This window comes from Lates calcarifer, linkage group LG8 (assembly GCF_001640805.2).
Source record: "Lates calcarifer isolate ASB-BC8 linkage group LG8, TLL_Latcal_v3, whole genome shotgun sequence".
Classification (NCBI taxonomy): domain Eukaryota; kingdom Metazoa; phylum Chordata; class Actinopteri; family Centropomidae; genus Lates; species Lates calcarifer.
Window position 1 is genome coordinate 8763451 of NC_066840.1, and position 20096 is coordinate 8783546.

The window sequence follows — 20096 nt, forward strand, 5'->3', positions numbered from 1 at the left end:
CTGCTTCAACACACACGGGGACGAAGTTCAGGGAGCGGTGTGGCCACCTTAGTGCACCCTGGTTTCATGCCCTCAAACGGGTCTTTTTCTGTAACAGACACTGGGGCTGGGTCCTCTTTCACGGGCTCCGGCGTGGTCTCTTCCACCTTTGGAGCCACTGGCTCATCAACAGCCACGTCAGCAGCTGTTTTCACGCTGCTGTCAGCTCTGTAAACAACACGGGCAATGAACGAAATCAAAGGAACAGAAATCACTTGTTGCGCTGGAAACCAGAAACACAGCACAGGACTTACATCTTCCTTGGTTTGGGCTTAGGCGCCGAGGCAACAGCTGTGACGGGGGCGACGGGGGAGGGGGATGGAGAGCTGGCAGGTGCTGGAGTCGTAGCACTCTCATCATCATCAATAATCTCCACCCTGCACATTTGCAGCCAAGCATACGTGCACGCACACGCACACACACACACACACACACACACACATGAACACATGCATGGATTTGATTGTGCACACATTAAAAAAACTGACAAACATTTGAGCACAGCTGTTTTTTTGGCTGTTCAATTTTTTATTTTTTTTTTGTCTTCAGTGTCAGATTTATCAGAGGGAGCACTTACCTTTTAGCCACGAAGGATACACTGCTGTTGACCAATGAGGTGTCAGGTGCTTTTTCTTTAGACCTGCAGTTTTTCAACATAAAACACTGCCATAAATTCTCACCATTTATAATCACATGTGAGTGAAAAGTACAATTTCTCAATGCGTCTCTCACTTCTTTTATGATTTAAGGATTCCAGAAACAGGTTGAGTGTTAAGATTAGCATAAGGAGACATAAGACATACGTACTCATATTTCTTAGCAGCGGAAAGCACATAAGACCGTTGCTTGACTGCAGATTTCTTCAGAACACTGCTGGCTGCCTCCGTCCTGCGAAAATGAATCATTATGATGTTAATGTAATCTCTTTTCCTGGGCGTGTGACTTCAAATTGGATGGTGTTCTTTGTGTGTTTCGGGGGAGAGAGTCTTACCGTTTCTCTTGCTCCTCGTGGCTAAGCTGGCCCTCCTGGTTCTCTGAAGCGGGCCTCACAGTGTGGGGGGCTCTAAGAAAACAGAAGCACAAACACACACACACACAGTCATGAAAATACACTCTCAATCTGCTGCCAGCAGCTCACTGGGAATCTGACTGGTTTGCGTGCATGCTTACATTCTCTTGTAGCTCTCTGAGGGTTTTTTGTTCAATTGTGTTGTTCCGCTGCAAAAAGAAAAACAAATAAATAAATGAATGTGGGAATCAGAGAGGTCAATCAAAGTGCAAAACTTGACACACTAACTCTGCTTGTTCCAGCAAGAGACCTACTTACCTAAAGCCGTTAGATGTTGAAGATGATGCAGGATTGTTTTCTAGTTTAGTGAAAACGCCTCTGAAGGAAAAATGTGTGTCAGTATACATACTGTACGATTCAATAGCAGAATGTAACATGCAGTGCTGTTTTCAGTGCTCAGATATTCCTATGTCTGCTTTTAATTCAGTTTCAAAGAGAAAGACTAAATGTTTGAGCCATGAAGTGACTCTCAGTTACTCTCAGCTATCCAAATGTTTACTCCTGTAATTGTAAAAGTTCTGCTTACTCTTGTACTGTCAGAAACCAAATGGCACCAGACTAAGGTGTTCATAATTTCACAAGTCAAGTCTTACCTGATCAGGTATCCTGACGTTGGTGGCCTAAGTTCAGAATGAAGACTCATTATCAGCACAATCATGTCTTGCAGGAGGTTTCAAAGTGCTCTGTAGATAACCGAGTAACATTAGAAACCGTTGTTTACCTTTCAGTGTCAGGTTTGGGGGCCAGAGTGGGTTTTGTTGGTGAAGACACTGGGCTGGTCTCCTCAACAGGGGCTCCGTTCAGGCGGCCTGCTCTGACTTCTGCTAACCTGCATGGGTGCACAGCTGCTTGGTTTTTGTGTTTTCAGGTACTAATGGGTAACATGGGACAGAATCTGATTTAAACACGTGGTTTACCAGGGTTTCACCTCCTCGGTTTCAGCCTGAGGTTCACTGCGGGGCTGCAGCCAGCTGCCGTCTCCTTTCAGCTTGGTCCGCACTTTGGTGGTACGGAACACAGTCGCTCTGTCTCCCTCTGAGACACAAACGCATGCATGTCACATACACCATCTGAGACATCCTACACACTGTAGGGCCGCATCATAATGACATCTTACATCACCATCTGCTCTGTGGCACGTGAGATTTTCAGTCGCTTTTTGGCCTGACACACACACACACACACACACACACACCAGCCACTTTGTAGTTTGCATTAAATCTGGGTAATGACAGAATTTACAGAGTCAACAGCCTGGCACAGAGACACACCCTCTGATGCCCTCTGCTTTTACTGCACAAACACGTCATCTCACATTCAGATCAGGTCAGTCAGCCTGCTCACCGTTTGACATGCTTGTTCTAGAGGTTTCTCTTTCTCTTCTTTCTTCAGTTTTCTTCACAGGCCACCCTAAAAAGCATACAGGTAACACTTTGAGATAAAAGTGACAGATATCACGTTAAACAAAAGTGTACCATTTTTAACAGCAAACTGCAATTTATTGGCACCAAGTCAGTTTCATAATGGTCCTTCCCACGCCATGTTCCCTCCCATTCAGGAACATGTGCTGTGTAAAGCATTCCTCAGTCTCATCCTTTAGACATGTAGATCATCCTGTCCTACCACTTTAAAAAAAAAATACTGTTCCCTAAATATGAATGGGCACACACACATACACACATATGACCCTTTGTTTTTGGATAGGAAATATGCTCACACAGAATGATTTATGTGATTTGGAACTTATTGCTTCTTCTCACACTAAATTAGTCAATTGCTCAGTTATTTCTGGTCAAAAATGAACTGCTCAAAGGCAAACATGCTTTCCTGAGGAACTTAAAGGGGGAAGAAAGGAAAATAGTAATGAAACACTGACGAGTGTTCCCTTATCTGAAAGTAGACGCAGGCTACAGCTTATGCAAAACTGTGGAGTACTGCCAAATTCAGAATGCAAATATAACTTGTAAAACTCCTGGGGCTGTGAATTCACTCCTTCTAAAGTACATTGTCACCATATATCTTTTACAGATATTGTACTGAATATTTGTGACAGAACAAATACACAGAGGGCTCAGAAAGCATATTTGTCCTGGGTTTAACACATCAGTCCACACAAGATAAATGATTAATGAAGAGCAATGGCATCGAAGGCGAGTGAGGAGCAGGACTGGCCACTCTGCTGGCGAGCAATCAAAGCAGGGAAACACCCAGAGAAATGAGGATAAACACTGACAATCAGCGGTTGACACTTTCAACAAAACAGTTAATATTGCATGATTGAACACTTTTACACTCTGAAGGTTTAGATACAAAAAGAGGCCAGATAATTTGCTGGATCGTGTTGGGAATAACACAAACATCTGGCAGTCAGAGTACATACCTGCTATCACTTTATGTCCAGCAAAGTCCAAGTAGTTCAGCAGAGAATCTGTAACAGTGTGTCCCTCTGAGTGTGGCTGGTGTGAGTGGAGGGAAAGTCTTTCTCTGTGTGTCTGACAGGTGTCCCAACCCCTGAGCTAGTGAACAGGTACGGGCGTAATCACTAACAAGCCCAGCCAGTCAAGGAAGGAAGGGATCTGGGGTGGAGCAGTGTGTGTTTGTCTATCCTTCTCTCTCTCTCTCTCTCTCTCTCTGTGTGTGTGTGTGTGTGGTGCGTGCGTGTGCACGTACATGTACGTAATACAGGTTGCTAAGAACTCATTTTTGTTTACTACATCTGCGCTTTGTTCATGGGAGTAAGCAAGCACGTACCTGTCGCCCAGGTGGCTGACAATCAACTCCGGGAGCGAACGAGGCAAAGGTGAGAGAGAGAGAGGCGACAATTGTGCGCAGCATGGCACATGCAAACGCAGCAACTTATAGTAACTCACAGAAACATCTCCTGCGGGAGCTGTCTGCTCTCACGCTCAGTGGGTAGGAAAACCCAGGAAGCACAGTCATCATTACAATGAGATCAGGAGCAGCACACACAAATGAACTGAGATAAAAGACTGAAACAATGGTCCAAACAAATAAAAATAGTATACAAATCAATTTTTAAAAAAGGAAATTATTTTAGATTTGAAATAAAACTTCTGAATACTTTTGTGTGTACAAATGGAAACATAAATATGTGTGTTGTCTTCAGGGATTGGTTTTCTTACATAATCAGTTTGATACAGGTCATTTATGACTTATTTTAACTTCTTGTTCTATATAATGCAAGTACAAAATAAAATATATGGCTAAGATCAACAAAATATTTGCTCAGTCTAAGTGACTGACTAACAATTTCTTCAACAAATGGCAAGAAAGGAGCAATTTCTGAGTGACTGGACACACTCTTTGAAAACACAACATGGAGATCAACCTACCACTGTTTGTGACCAAAAACAATCTCACTGAGGCTGAGCATACATTTACAAAGCCTTTTCAAATCAGAAAAAGGGTGTGAATAGATTTCGCAACATGTCACAGAGAGTAGGTAGAAGAGGAAATTAGCAAGTCTGAGAGCCAAAGTTTCACTCTGGTGAGCATTCTGGCAAGTGTAAACTCTCAGGTCTATTATCTACATGGATCCCTCTCCCTCTTTCCCCCGAACAAGAAACCAGTCCGACGGCCTTGCCCGGTGGCTCTGACTCTCGCAGTGAATCATTAGGGTGCTGCTGCTGCAGTATCTGACCTAACTGACACCACACCAAGACACGGAATGACAAAAATGTTTCACCTGGAAAAGGCAAATCTTCATAGCAGCTGATTAACACATTTAACGTGAATACAGTGAAAATGAGGCACTTGAATGTTGACAAGTTCAGAGGATTTTATAACTTATCAAAATGAAGAGTGAATGACAGTTGGAATGAGGATTTGAAGGACTGTAACTTATGATATATTTTCATTGCCCATCCCATTATTGTATTCAATGACAGTCCTTGAATAGTTTTCCTACCTCATAGAAACACATGCCATACTGATGATATATCGTATCGAATACCAGAGAGGCAGAGTTACTGCAATACTACAGCAGAGACAGAAACTGTGTTTGGAACATGAGAAAAATGTGTGTGAATCATGTATCTAAGAAAATACTATGGCCAAACATATGTGGACATCAGCTATGAGTTTGCTGATTGCCCATATGTATTGTAATCATTCCTCCTGCCCATAGCAGAGAAGAGAACCTTTCCAAATGCAATTTCAGTGTAAGGGATGCCCATATTAGCTTTTTCACTCAAATTTCAGATTGTATTTTCACACAGAATGAGGACTGTCTCCTAATCACACTAAGGGATTCCCTTTTTATATCCAATATGGACAACTACAGAAATCAGAGTACAAATGGGTATGGGATTTTGTTTTAGGACAGACTTGAAAATTTGTGAACTTCTGATTTAAAATATAAGCAGTAAAATGCTGCTCTATATAACAGCCTTCTCTCTTTGAGGGAGGCTTTCCACAAGATTTTGGAACCTGGCTGCAGGGATTTGTCCCAGTTTAGCCACTGATTCAAAGCGATAAGGCCTGGCTCACAGTCTCTGTTCTTATTCATCTTAAAGAATGGGATGTGGATGAGGTCAGGGCTTTGTGAGAGGCCAAGTCAAGTCAAGCCATTTTGAAGCATTGTGCACTGGGGGAAACAAGAAGAGACCTATACCAAACTTTTGCCACGAAGTTGGAAGCATACTAATGTCTGAAGAATCACTGTATGCTGTAGCATAATACAAGCTAAGGCACTTATTTACTTATTAACAAAACAGCCCAAAACCAACAATACACACTCCTGTCCACATACTTTTGGCCATATAGAGTGAAGCTAATCATTGTGGACAATGCTTTTCATGCAAGTTGTATTAGGAGAACCATCATTTAGTGGAATGTGTTAAGGCATTTTGGCTTTTCAGCAGCATCTCACTGTGCATATAGCACACAGGTTAAACATGAAAACAGAACAAGAACATTAGTAATTCTTTGCAGTTTCACAGTGTAAGATCTCTATATCTAAGCTGACACAAACTGTTTACTAAGTGCTTTAAAAGTTTTGTAATGTCAGACTGTAATTTGTTAACCAAACCAGGACCTTCTGCTGCCATCTGCTGACGAAAAATGTACATAAACACTGAAAAGAAAAAAAAATACTACACACTGTGACGTTTGAGTCAAGACCAACTGTCCCTCGCCTCATTCTGGTTTGTCCATTCGGTGTGAGCTGACCACCTCATTCTCACACAGCTGTACTAACATCCACGGGATTACATGTCCCATTAGCCTTCATCTCTATTCTCCCATCAAGCCCCTTGTTTGAGATGAGGGTAGCTCTGCACCGTGCGGGCGATCCCCTCCTTCAGGCTGACGACCGGTTTGTAGCCCATGTCCTGCTTGGCACGTTCGCAGCTGTAGTAGTGGTGGGTTCCGGCCAGAGCCACTCTCATCGGAGTGAAAGTGGGTTTGAAGGACACTAGAGGACGCAGGATCAGGGCCAGCAGCCAGAGGAGCAAGGCCAACCCGTACACAAGGGCATAGGGGAGGTGGTAGCGTGGAGCAGCGTACCCCAGCCCCACCAACACCTCAGACATGAAGTCCCAGAATCTAACCGGCTCGTCGTTGGTGATGTGGTATGGCTGGAAGTGAAGCAGAGAGGATACAAGATCAAATCAAGTCTGATCCTGAAGAGGGATGTATGTAACTAGCGGCTGGATTTCACGGACAGAATCCTTTAAACCAGCTGCACCATGAGGTTGGCTCAGGGTTCAGATTTTATTTTCACTCACTTTTCCACATATAGGGGAATCGGGCCTCAGGCGTTCAGCAGCCAGGATGTGTCCATGAACTACATTCTCTACAAAGGTGAAATCCACCAGGTTGGTTCCATCACTGCAGCAAAGGAGATAAAGAGAAATACCACTGAGTACAAAGGAGCTAAAAAAAAAGAAGAAACAGCTGTCCCTCAACACACTGGCATAACAATCTATAGGCTGAATAACTCCCTCACTTTCACCTCCAGCTTTTCAAATGGCAGGGGAGAAGTGGGTGAGAGTGTGGCTGGAGAGGGAGAGGAGTGGACAAGTGGGTTTAGAAGTAGGTGTTAGCGATAATAAAATGTCATTGTTTTCACCCTCCGTGAAATGGTATAAACACATGCAGATAAAATCTAAAACAAACAGCACATGTCACGAAGGTTTCAGATGCCATCTGGTAAAACCAGTTAGCAATAATTCTGCCAAAAACTGGGTGACAGATCAGTAGTGTGCAGCACTTCACATGAGTGTTTATTAAGTTTACACACTGCACAGATTTTTATCGAGCTCTGGAAGCCGAGACGCAACCTGACAGGTTCAGATTCATGTGAGCATGAAAATCTCAAGCCACACATTTTCACTTAAGTTACTATTGTGGAAGCAACACCATTTAATATACATATATATATGTATATATATATCCATGAATTAAAAAGCTGCTGAATTGGCATTAATGCAATGAATTGATAATTCCTCTCCTGTGACTTACCCAATGATGAATTTCATCTTGCCCCTGCGAGCTGTATCCACCAGGATAGGAACCAGCTGTGGGTCCCGAGGGCCGAAGATGCCATGAGGCCGGATGGCAACCGTGAGGAAACCCTTCTCCTTGTCACAGGCCTCAAGGACCAACTAAAACAAAGACGGAATGTCATACTCAACTCTCATCAGGGGTGCTCTGATAATCTGCTCGCTTCTCTCTCAAAGGTATGACTGGTTGTGAAGGGCATGGGGCAGAAGATATTATATTCATCTCAAGAGGAGGGGGAAAAATTTTAAGAATGACTCAGTAACTTAAATTATAATCACAAATTTCCTTCCAAATCATGAGCTGGAACCTGCACTAGCATCTGCTGGGTTCAGTACCTTCTCCTGTTCAATCTTGGTCTGTGTGTAGTAGTCAATGGGCTTTTTAGCATACGGCAGGTCCTCTCTCCCATTCTTAATGTCCGTCCCTTCAAACACCACGCTGGCGCTGCTGGTCAGGACCAGTTTCTGGCAAATACAAACAGTTCAAACACTTTAATGGTGCCTCGCATCCTTAAAACAGTCATTTTTACTTTGCCTCTCCAGCTGCCTCACCTGTACTCCAGCCTCGATGCAGGCCTGAATAACGATGCGTGTGCCCTGAATGTTGACGCTCTCAAACAATGCACGGTTATCACTGCCAGGGGCCGGGGAGGCACAGTGAAAGACCAGGGACACATCCTTCAGAGCTGGCAGCAGAGCCTGCAGCAGAAAAAAAAAACATAGAAACCTCACAGCTATTGACAATTGCACCTAAGGGAGTCGCTAGTTCTGGCCTAAGATATTTCCTGGAGTCTTTTGAGTCTTGTGTGTTCACTTACAAATTGCAAGTTAGCTGCATGTGTCTGAGCCATAAAATGACACTGTATTTGAACGTTTCAAAGCTGAGTTAATGGTGTTTTTGATCCAACATCAAGTCCTTTTAATGTGTAGGCCTGATAATTAAATATCCAAGGTGTTTGGCCATACAATACTGTCATATGTACTTTATATTGTTCCAAACTCTTTGATGGAGAGTCAAGCCTCGCAACAGTCTACAGCACTCCAGATTTAAGAGGACAGCCCTCACCTGTTTGTCGCAGAGATCTCCCTGGTGAAAAGTGACACCAGGTAACTCGTAGCTCTGACGGATGTCAAACACAGACACAGAGTAGCCTCGGTCCAACAGCTTCTCCACCAGGTGTCTGCCCAGGAAACCAGACCCTCCGATGACTGCACACCGTTTATTGCTCTGTGCGACAAGCAGAGGGCGGTTATCAAAATATTCTGTGTAAACCAACAACACTACAGCGTCTTGTAGGGTTAAAACAGAGTTTCACAGCTAGCAAAGTTCACCGTGTAACTCACCGGTCGAACACGTGTGGCCATGATGAATGAAAAGTGACCAACAGGTGAGCGAAATATCAACACTTGGCAGACACCGGGGTGAAAGTATTTTCCTCACAAGTAGAACAATCAATAGTGAAAAGTGTTTCTAAATATTCAATGCGCAGAGCACGAATGTGTCGACTTTAAACCGAAGAAGCGCGTCTGCTGTACAATTATTTGTACTATTTACCTGCAGTGTGCGCGTGCAGCTGTAACGCGTACCAACCACGAACCGTTTGTATCAGCTGAGTGGGACCAGCTCTGTGATTGGTGGAGCTAACGCTCAGCACAAAGGTGACGTTTGCGAACAGCCAATGGTGTTCAGAATACGTCAAAGAACGCCACACTTCAGACCAACCGGAGATCACGACCTGGTTCTATATCCGCCTCCTGGCTCAAAGACCACGCCCCCTCAACTGATGTGGGGAAACTTGTGAAATTATTTATCACCTTCAGTATTAATACTTTTTTCAAGAATAATTTTCTCTTCCCGTGTTGTTTTTTCTCATGTTCTGGTGTTATAACATGACAAGATGGACCAGTGTCTCTTTGGGTTTCGGACTAATTTAATATTTTAAATGGGACCACTGCTTTATAGTAAGAAAAGGGTAACAGCAAAGTAAAAGACACAGCTATAGACAAAAACATATACAAGTACAGTAAGATGATAATTCTGTCTTATGTTTATTATTGAGATTGTAGTGGGTGATGGTGTCACACTTACTTGCATTTGTACATATGGATAAGTAGTGTAAAGTGGAATGATCACCTTTTTGATCATGTCAGAAAAAAGTGGAAACATACAAACCGTGAAAAGTAGAATAATAATGTGCTTTCCTCGGAGGTGGTATTGGCCTTCTTGGCAACAGAGGCAATATCTGAAATATCTGATTCATATAAGAAGTATAATGTATAATTATTATCATACAATTTTTCAAACCTCATAATTATCATCATCATATTCTATGCTATTCATTTTTATCTTATTATCCCCTACACTATTATTATCATCTTCTATTCTATTAGAATAAGCTCCATTCATGTATCTCTGATCTGAGGACTGCTGCCACTAGAGGGTGTATTGAGGCAAGGAGCACGAGCATCTGCTGCATTTATATTATACTGTTTATAACATGATATATTTTGTATAGGAATATGACACTCCAGTCTATAATAGTAGCATTTTAAATTTCTATGGAAAATCCAAGGAGGTTTAACCTCGCTCTCTACAGCTCTGAATTTTATGATCGTGTCTTGCGCCCCGTGATTTTGAGGAACCAATCATTTCTTTGCCCGACTGGTGCGTTTCATTTTTACTCCGACTTGTGCCTGGTCCGTACGCTTCAATTTCCACAAAAAGCGACGGGCTCGTCCGCTGGCACAAAGGGTAAACAAATCAAACACCTACCTGGACTCCATCGGGCAGCTGAAGCAGTACATGCTGTTAGCTCGAGACGTTCATTTTTCTCCACATTTTGGCCGCTGCTCTTGCGAAATAAACAGCAGGTGTTGATGAATAAAAGACCGTCTTTCACTCTGTGTGGTGAAACGGTTAATGGGAGCGACTGATGTAAAGTAGAAACCGTCTTATGATCTCCTCCTCCTTCCTAAATGATAGGGAGGCTTCACAGCCCAAAGGAAAACATTGATTACTTAATAGATCTGCATTTCCTTTTTGTCAGTCAAATATACAGCAACAGATGGTGAGTAAGAATGTCTCACACTCTAATAATAGCCTGAATCTATGTCAGTGTGTTGTCACAGGATATGCATATGAATATTTACATTTTTCCTTATGGTTTATAGCTCTGGGAAAATGCCAGTTTTCACCCAGAAACCTCTGTGATTCTGACGTTACTACAGATGTCGTGGCTTTTGCCAATGTTACCACTGAGATATATTTTTCCTCTGTCCTCCAATCAGGCGACCAGTGCCAAGAGACCATCCCTGCAGGGTCCTGTGCCCCCTCCTCGCAAGAAGACAACCCCCAAACCTGAGCTGACAGAGGAGCAGAAGCAGGAGATCAGGGAGGCCTTTGAGCTGTTTGACACAGATGGTTCTGGATACATCGACGTCAAAGAGCTCAAGGTAAAAAAGGAGGGCTCGAACACTGATTACACTCAGCAGAAATGAAATGGTTTCTCTCTGTGTGTGTGTGTGTGTGTGTGTGTGTCTGTTTGATTTTCTTCTGTCCACTCTGCACCCAGGTTGCGATGAGAGCTCTGGGGTTTGAACCAAAGAAAGAGGAGATCAAGAAGATGATTGGTGAGGTGGATAAGGACGGCACGGGGAAGATCTCCTTCGCTGACTTTCTCACTGTCATGACACAGAAAATGGTAGATATCTATGTCGGCAGCTGTACTTATTGTGCATTTCCACTGCTTGCAACTCCAACAGTGTTGAATTTCTTTAAACCAGTTCATTTATTAGAGCCAGCAACCTTAACTCCACCTTGTCAGCCCCATTGGCACAGACAGACTCTGGCCACATTTCTTTGAGTTTAGGATCTGGTTATTTTATTGTCTGCAGGATGGTTTAGTTTGTGGTAAACCCCCTCTCCATCCTCTGTTCAATATAGGCCGAGAAAGACTCCAAAGAGGAGATCCTGAAAGCTTTCCGCCTGTTTGACGATGATGAAACAGGCAAGATCTCCTTCAAGAATCTGAAGAGGGTGGCCAAAGAGCTCGGAGAGAACCTGACAGATGAAGAGCTGCAGGTAAAGCACATAATTATGTAATAAAGCAATATTCACATATATGAACACTCGGGATAACTCCTGCCTAATAAAAGCAGCCTACTGCATCTTATAAGCTGACTGTGTTTACAAAGCCAAGGGTCAATTTTGCAATTTTGAATAATGTCAACACAACATTTGCTCGTGAATGCCAGTCAGACCAGCTCGATTTGCCTTCTCCATCCCTCCGTTCTTCTTTTCATTTCCTCTCGCATTGTGCCTTTTGTTTGTGTAGGAAATGATAGATGAGGCAGACAGGGACGGGGACGGAGAAGTCAACCAGCAGGAGTTCCTGCGCATTATGAAGAAAACCTGCCTGTACTGAAGGAAGCGGGCGACGTCAGGGTCGACGGTACAGCGTCGAGAGAGGACCAGTGGTGGTTTTAACATGTAATGCTGCTCGTGTATCTGGTTCTAATCAGAAAATTTCCCTTTCATTGTTATTATGTCGCGCCATACGCTTTCACTTACAAAGGTTTAACCGCCACTTACGCCAATGAACGACTTGAACCACTGATCCATCTTCCGTTGACTTACATCATAATCTATATTACATTTGCCAAATGCTGCATACTTTTATGAAAAATACATTAATAATATTTATGATAATATGTAGGTTATTTGTTGTCAAGAAATTCTCAGTGCCTGCCTCAACACAGTACATTCCAATGCTTTGACTGATAGCACAGCGTGTGCATTAGGTTTCATCCATCTGTAGGATGCTTGATTTCGACTGCAGATTCCCGTGTTTCATCTTTTGGGCTCTTGTGTACTGGTTTTCCATGAAGGTTCGTAATGTGAGCAGCTGGTTAACTGCTGATGATTTTGGGAGTGCTGTCTCACCTCAGTACTACCTGTGGTTTTGTGCCTGTGCCTCTTTAAAAAAAAGGAAAAAAAAAAAGGGGGGGGGGGGTTGATCATCACAATCAGGGAAGCTGCCTGACCTCTCCGACCTGCACACCTTCCCCATGAGTCTCATCATCTTTAAAAATATGATTGATTGTTGATGTATTTTTCTTGTAGCATTGAGTATTTATCCTTCTGTCGTGTATATTTACTCTTCTGTATTCATGAACGTTTTGTATGACATATAGTGAATTAATTGTAGATATACAGTATATTAGTGTTGAAGATACAAATTAAATATCCTGAAGCAGTTTGTCCTGTCTTTTATTTTTATTTATTATAAGCATCCCCTATCTATATTACAGTTAAAAAACCAAACTTGCATCATAAAAGCTTGAATTTATTCTACTGCAGCTTGTAAAACACACATTGTTTGCCTTTGAAATGCAAATGAATAGCAGGAATATGCTGCTACGTTACCACAGAATATTGACTCAGCTGTCCAACCTTACTTTTTTAAACAATCGAGTAAATTCAAAGCACGGTGCAATACATATGGAAATGTTACCTGTGCTGAACAGGCAGATACTGCTCTTCTCATTCAGCCACTACAGGTAGAAACTGTTCCTCAAATGAATTCTCATCAGACTTTATGACTGACTTTGGCTGATGACTTTGTTCCTGTGTGCAGCCTGTCGTATCCTTTGCTGCAGCTCTCGCGAGCGGTATCCATAGACTAAAGGGATGAGTGACACCGCCAGGTTGTAGGTGATGGTTGCCGCTATATCAAGAGCATCACTGTGCAGGTATCCGGGGATCAAGTAGCTATCCATGACCACGGGAACTGAAAAGAGAAGGGTCTGAGCACCCTGGAGGGTCAGGGTCACACAAGCTCTCTTGGTGCAGAGCAGCCCTGCATGCATGTCCCAGCAGAGCAGGCAGAAGCACCCCAGGATGGTCAGAGAGCAGAGAGGCACGACCACTGCGGTTCCTACTGTGCAGTAAAGTAGCACGGCCGACGTCCCAGATAGGCAGGGCGTGAGGATGAGAGGTCGGCAGCGGGGAAGGGAGAAATTCACCTGGACGGTGTTGAGGCAAATGCATAAAGCACCACCGTTGAGCACAACCGATAAGGTCCATATGGCTGCAACAGTTGCTCGCCTCCTTTGAGGACACATCAGGAATTCATAGCGCAGGGGCCACTTGACAGCTACAAATCGGTCTACGGCCAGGGCAGTGCTCAGTAAGAGGTCCACCTGTACAAAAAGTGAAGAAATCAAAGTAAGATGTAGCCCTCCGTTTTGGTTGTCAGAGCAGGGAGGCTGCCTGCAGAGAGCAGAGCATGAAGTACACTTATAAACTACAGAGTGGGCAAACAGTGGAGATTTTCTCCAAAAATAAGTTGTTAAAACAGTTTAAAAATGTCAAATCCCTGCTGTAATTTTCTGAGCTGTCCTTATTAACCGATTTATCATTTAATTAATCATTTAAAACACAAAATGTCAGAAAAAAGTGACAAATGACCATCACAATTTCACTGACATCATCAAATGGCTTATTTTGTCTAACTAACCCAACTAGCCCAAAATGACCAAAAATGTATTTACAGTAATATAAAATAAAGAGAAGCCTTTACAAAATGACTTGACCTGAAAGTCAATTAATTTATGTTTACATCGGATATTTAATTATGTCAGTGATTATTTCAGGACAGCAGTGTAGACCTGTGTATGAAACACACTGTGGCTCAGTGTGGCTAAAGAAAAATGGATAATCAACACAGTACAAACCAATGAGCAGGCCTGGATAGCAGCACAGAAGATCAGACACTGGGTCACAGGTATACCTTCACTGGATTTTAATAGAACTGCTTTGATTGTCCAGAGGAGCTGCTGAAATGGCAAAGACAGTCATTTAACTCAAAGGGCCTTCTGTCATCTCAGCATCAACAGAAGCTACATGGACATGCTTTCATTAAAAGTTTAAAGCGTAGACCTACTTGGAGGTTGTCACACAAGAGGAGATGAGTGAGGAGCAGGAAGCGGGTGTGCCTGAGGAGGGATGGGGGGCGCGTGATGACCAAGAGTAAAGGAAGACTGAGCACGGTGTTCAAGCTGCAGCTCACACACATGCTGACCATCTTAACCAGGTGGTAGATGGTGGAGTTAATCTGCTCCTGGCTCTCTAGCATTGTCACATTGCAGGGGATACCCATGACCTAAAGCTCCCTCTGACCTGCAGCACTGACAGTCTTGTTTCCTAATAAAAAAAAAATGTCATTAGTTAAAAAAAACAACTAAGATCACTTTTGCATTAAGTCAAATGAAAAAATAAAAAGGACTCACCTCACACCTGTTTTAAAGTTGCCCTTCTCTCCTAAGCATTTCCAACATAACGTGGTACAGCAGCCACATGATCAGACCGGTTTCATTCTGGTTCATTCAGGTTCATTCAGTGCATCTTCCCGGTATGTGCCAACAATACAGGTTGTCCATTTACCCAGCTTCACCACGTCAACGTGTCGAGACATCAAGCCTAAAACCTCATCTCCGCAGACAGCGGTGTGTCAACAGCTAGTGTTTGTTATCAAGATTTCATTTGCTTATTTACACAAAAGTCAGGGACAATATTAATACACCGCCACAGATCTGCATTTTACCTGTCAATATTTGCCTGATAGCAGAGGCGCAGTCACGGAAAACATAACGCAATCCTCTTTCATCCACACACATTACCGTATTTATGCAAAACATTTAAAAGGACATGCCATACATAGTCAAAAACTGTATTTAAAAGTATTTAAAATTTTATTTTGTAACCCAAACATTCTTTGTGTGATTTAAGGTGCATACGAGTATGAACCCTGTGAACCCAGGAGACTGACACTGCATTAACATATCTAAAATTATGTAATTTAATGTTCAAACTAACTGACAAAAACTCAAATGTTTTCTTTGCCAATCATAAATAAACCACCACTACAAATTTAATGTAATAAATAAAAGGCCAAATTATCCTGGTATTATTTTCTTGTCACCCAACTTTTAACTGTTCATATATAGATATCAGAACATAAAGATGTTGAAGGTCCATTTAATGTACAGTCACGCTTTAAACTTTATTTGAAGAATTTATAATGGGAAAGTCAAATCAGTCAGATATTTTGTAAAAAAATGGACCAAATCGTACTGATCCCCAGAACGCATTAGATACCCGGGATAACAGGTGGTATGAACTGCATTGTTTGGCACCACATCATCTACACACACATGCACATGCACACAGACACTCATGAACATCCTGTTTAGGCTCAGTTTTTCCAGTCACAGTAGGTCCAGTCTATAACCACATACTGACAAACACAGATATAACACGGAGAACATAATAGATTCAATATTAATAATCACAGCTGCTCACTGATGTAAGACTAGTTAACTGAGGTATTTAAGACTCCCTTCTCCCTGTGGTTCCCTGTGCAGCTCAGTTCTCAGCTTTTTAGTGCAGTTACAGACAGGATCTCAGCTTTGACTGAGTTTAGTCTTAGAGGCAAAGTCTGCACTAAGCTTCCGCATCACTTCCGCGTGGCTTTGTCCCGCCAGCTCCTGTCGTACAGTCCCGTAATTCTCTTTGACAAAGTTGGCAAAAGGTGTGGGGGCGCGCGACTTGGACGATGTCAGTAAGACGAGCTGACCTGTGCAGAGGGCGCACACGAACTTCTGCGTGTCCAGCGACTTGGAATGACGCCCGATACTGTGAAGAATCATAGTAAAAATCAAGTGTTAGGAATAGCATTCAAAGCTGTAAAAAGCAAGATGAAAGAACGATAAAGAATGATACGAGCTTGATAGTTGAATATAGTCAGACGTACGTATTCTGGCAGCGAGTGCACTGGTACTGGAATTTGTATTTGATGTCGTAACTGTGGCAGCGAGTGACCATGGGCAGCTCAGGATGCACCACCGTGGCCTTGCGAGCGTAAAGCTTCCAGAAGTTTCCGTGCCCGTCCCTTACACCATTTATCAGCCACGTTGCAGCGTGACACATCTCATGAATCAATGTGTCCCTGAGTCGATCTAAGAGGGAAGGACAATAAAATAAGCCTGGCCGTGTGATGCAGAGATTCATCACACATAAGCCAACAAATTTTACAATGCATGACGGATGACATGTTTACATTCAGGGACAATCAAGCAGACGCTATTTAATACTATAGTCTATCTGGCTCTCTGAAGTTTTACCTGCAGAATCGCAGACTTTCTCTGACAGTTCAATGCGGGCGTAGCGGTTCCCTCCGCCTCGTTCCTGCCCTGTGATACAGTAACCGGCTGTTTTCCGCATCTTCTTATTCCAGGTCACCGACATATTGACAGGGAGCTAGAAAAACCATGTCAGACAAAGATAAAGAAAACATATGTTAACAAAGTACTTAAACAACCGGGTGATAGTCCTAAAAATGTTTTAAATGAAACAAGGGAGACTGATTGATTGATTGTCACCTTATTGTCAAATACGCTGGTATTGTACAGTCGGTAGAGTTTACTGGTGAGGTCTTCCTTGTTCTGCTTGAAACTGCGGGTATAGCTGGAGCCAGGGTTTGAAAGTGACTCCAAGAAGCACCCTGGGGTCTTACACAACACCAGCCTAGAGGTGAAAGAGCAGAGTAAAAGCAGTCAGACTGACTGAGCGTTGCTCAAGGCACATAATACAAAAAAAATTATATTGCGATTGTTGAAGTATTTGTCCAACATTCAAGGCTGTGAATAATAACTGGTCAGTAGACATACCTGCTGGTGGGACCGTGTCTGGGCTCCGTCTGACTGACTGTGGGCTTCAAGATGGTGGATTTCCCTGGTGTTTTCACATGCTTAGGTGTTTCCCCTAATGATTTAGAGGCTGGTGTTGTGAGTCCCTTTACAGGAGGAATGAACACAGGAGGCTCCTTACTGCACTCTAGATTTAAAAACAAAACGGAACAGCCTCACAACTAGAAAGAAAAGAAAATCAAGAGACTGGTGGAAACGATAAAAATGAAACAGCTACCTTTGGTGTTCTTAGGTGAGAATGAAGTGCTTGTGAATTTATTTTTCTTTTTTAGTCTCTCCAACAGGGATGTGAACTCCTCCTCAGAACTGGTTGATTCATCCAGCTTAGAGGGTGCTGAAAAAGTCCGCTTGGGAGAGGCCAGTGATGTTAGAGTTTTGTGGGGAGGAAGAGAAAAAGGAGATGGGACGGGAGGCAAAGGCAGCGATGGTGAACTGTCGTCGTTGTCAGACAGCAGAGTGTTATTCTTGTTGGCTTTTGGGGGGGGTTTAGGTTTTGAGTGACGAGTTCTCCATGTACTCTTGACCACAATATTATCATCATCATCACTGTCACTAACAAAGACTGGGGAGTCCCACTGAGACAGCGGTCTCCTCGGTGGAGGCTTGGCTGCTGGAGTATTGCTCTTCTTAGGCACTAGGGAAAGAAAACATCACAATTATACACATCTAGTTCTAAGTTGAGTTTCTTTGAGATATAACATCAGTACTAATAATCATTCAAAAGGTCATACCTTTAAAAGATAATTTTGTCTCAATAAAGTCATCATCTGATAAGTGGTCATCCACTATGAAGTTTTTGAGGCTTTGAAGATAAACACAGGTAAAACAGATATTTATTAAAAACAACTTATCCAGACAGTTACAACGCATGTAAAGGAATAATACAACACAAACACACCTGTCTTCACTCCCACTCTCTGAGATTTTCTTAGGCTTGGTGTTGGGGGTTTTCACTCGTTGCAGAACTTAACAATGCAAAAGGATTAACTGAGTGAAATATAGTCCACAATATAAAACATTTCCTCATCATGTTACTGTTACTAGAATTTAACTCTTTTGTTGTCAGTTATTACAGATACTGATAAATGTACCCAACAGAAAAAGGCGACTTACATGTCTCAAAACTGCTGTCATCGTCTGAACTCACCACAAGTTGAACTTTTGAACTAAAAAGGACAGCAATGATTTATAAGGTAAACTGCCATGCCCCAAATGAGACAAATTAAAAGGTAAAAGTGAGGCCAGAAACAAGACAAAGATTTTGCTCGGTGAATTTCATTTTCATACTTGTCCCTCTTTGCAGTGCTACATGTCGTCTGTGTGGCAGGTTTAACTCTGGGTGTAGCCCTTCCCACAAGAACTAAGGAACAAAAAGGTCAAATGAAAAAAATGAGTATGTGCAAACCGAGTCACACAGTTTAACAATATTTAGACAATTTAACTCACTCACACTGGTCAAAGTCGTCGTCACTGGACTCAATCAAAGACTTGTTTCTATAACCATTGCTCTTGGAGTACTGGTTCTCCTTGTCATCATCTTCACTCTCAGAGAGGCCAAGCTGGATCGGCGAAACTGATCGATCCACAGGTTGATGACCACTTGTGGCAGCATGACGAGTCTTACCAATTGAGCTTATCAGCTAGAAACAACAAAGAGAGACAGATATTATAGCTTACATAAACATAAAGTGTTTAAATATTGCTGCAACAATTACTTTCATTATTGATCAATTTGCTGATTATTTCCTTGATTAATAATTTTGTCTATGAAATGTCAGAAAGTAGTGAAACTTTCCTGTTATGAGCTCAGTGCGATGTGTTCAAATCACTGGTCTTATTCGACTAAGTGTAAAAAAAACAAATATATTCAGTCTACTGTGATATATGACAGAAGAGAAACAAAAACGCTCATACTTTCTTCATAATTTTTAGCAAGCTTACTTGAAAAAAGAATAAACGGTAAATTAATTATCTTTCAATTGACTTCATGAGTAATCAACTAATCGCGGCAGCTAACATTTAGTTTTTTTAATATATGATTGTGAATTGTTCTTTCTCTCAGTTACCCTAGAGATAAACTATTTATTGTTATTGTTAAAACGGGGTAACATGTCCATAGGTTAATGAAGATTGCAACAAACCTTCTTTTCTGCTGTATCCAGTCCTCCATTTTCTGTCCACCCCATCTTTTTAGCAACTCTTTCAAACAATTTGCAGGTATCATCATTCATAGCTTCCTCTACTCTGTGAAAACAGAACCAACATGGGAGTCATTTAACATTTAAAGTCCAGCGCTAACGTATCAAACATATGACATATAATCCACAACGTTAGGCTAGCTAATGGTTAAAATGTTTGCATTTCGTTTAACAGGTCCATTTTATCATTAAAACAAATCTATAAACAAAGCCACACGACCGACATAACTAACTGCAGCTGTTAGGAGCGTTACCGTTAGCAACTTGCAAGCTAACATTATTTTTGGACTTAGGCGGACTTTTTGAAAGTAGTTGAGTGTTTTCTGTTAGAATCCACTGCATTTACAATTATTTCGCTTAAAATATATATTTCACTAGAGACGTGATTACCAAGGCGCTCCTGTTGTTGAAATCAAAGTGACACGGGTGGCAGACGGGACGAAGCAAAGAAAAATTCAAATCTTGTGTTCCATTGTACCGGATGTCGTAATGAAGACA

The 20096-nt window shown here is 42.3% G+C and overlaps 5 protein-coding genes across 5 annotated transcripts; 1 reads left to right on the top strand and 4 right to left on the bottom strand.

Moving 5' to 3' along the window:
• Nucleotides 1–5: 5 nt before the first annotated feature.
• Nucleotides 6–4748, bottom strand: znf185 (zinc finger protein 185 with LIM domain). The gene is made up of 12 exons (XM_051072219.1): nucleotides 3489–4748; nucleotides 2453–2518; nucleotides 2026–2143; nucleotides 1830–1937; nucleotides 1702–1728; nucleotides 1367–1426; nucleotides 1210–1257; nucleotides 1031–1102; nucleotides 847–927; nucleotides 617–679; nucleotides 294–416; nucleotides 6–207 (listed from the first exon to the last, which is right to left on the bottom strand). The coding sequence occupies exons 2-12, from the start codon at nucleotides 2460–2462 to the stop codon at nucleotides 6–8; spliced, it is 912 nt and encodes a 303-aa protein (XP_050928176.1). The 5' UTR covers nucleotides 2463–2518; nucleotides 3489–4748.
• A 139-nt stretch (nucleotides 4749–4887) lies between these two features.
• On the bottom strand, nucleotides 4888–9232 carry nsdhl (NAD(P) dependent steroid dehydrogenase-like). The gene is made up of 7 exons (XM_018675656.2): nucleotides 8977–9232; nucleotides 8699–8860; nucleotides 8185–8331; nucleotides 7969–8097; nucleotides 7592–7734; nucleotides 6856–6958; nucleotides 4888–6705 (listed from the first exon to the last, which is right to left on the bottom strand). Exons 1-7 carry the CDS (start codon nucleotides 8995–8997, stop codon nucleotides 6373–6375), a joined length of 1038 nt encoding a protein of 345 aa, XP_018531172.1. The 5' UTR covers nucleotides 8998–9232; the 3' UTR covers nucleotides 4888–6372.
• Nucleotides 9233–10318: 1086 nt separating this feature from the next.
• Nucleotides 10319–12890, top strand: cetn2 (centrin, EF-hand protein, 2). Its single transcript, XM_018675660.2, has 5 exons — nucleotides 10319–10700; nucleotides 10921–11085; nucleotides 11205–11333; nucleotides 11576–11713; nucleotides 11967–12890. Exons 1-5 carry the CDS (start codon nucleotides 10698–10700, stop codon nucleotides 12054–12056), a joined length of 525 nt encoding a protein of 174 aa, XP_018531176.1. The 5' UTR covers nucleotides 10319–10697; the 3' UTR covers nucleotides 12057–12890.
• On the bottom strand, nucleotides 12042–15368 carry LOC108882886 (olfactory receptor 10G4-like). Its single transcript, XM_018675657.2, has 4 exons — nucleotides 14923–15368; nucleotides 14577–14836; nucleotides 14368–14469; nucleotides 12042–13833 (listed from the first exon to the last, which is right to left on the bottom strand). Exons 2-4 carry the CDS (start codon nucleotides 14790–14792, stop codon nucleotides 13228–13230), a joined length of 924 nt encoding a protein of 307 aa, XP_018531173.1. The 5' UTR covers nucleotides 14793–14836; nucleotides 14923–15368; the 3' UTR covers nucleotides 12042–13227.
• A 301-nt stretch (nucleotides 15369–15669) lies between these two features.
• On the bottom strand, nucleotides 15670–20096 carry gcna (germ cell nuclear acidic peptidase). The gene is made up of 13 exons (XM_018675661.2): nucleotides 19989–20096; nucleotides 19542–19644; nucleotides 18851–19040; nucleotides 18688–18760; nucleotides 18514–18566; nucleotides 18299–18365; nucleotides 18132–18202; nucleotides 17618–18034; nucleotides 17362–17527; nucleotides 17074–17218; nucleotides 16816–16951; nucleotides 16446–16650; nucleotides 15670–16327 (listed from the first exon to the last, which is right to left on the bottom strand). Exons 2-13 carry the CDS (start codon nucleotides 19629–19631, stop codon nucleotides 16096–16098), a joined length of 1845 nt encoding a protein of 614 aa, XP_018531177.1. The 5' UTR covers nucleotides 19632–19644; nucleotides 19989–20096; the 3' UTR covers nucleotides 15670–16095.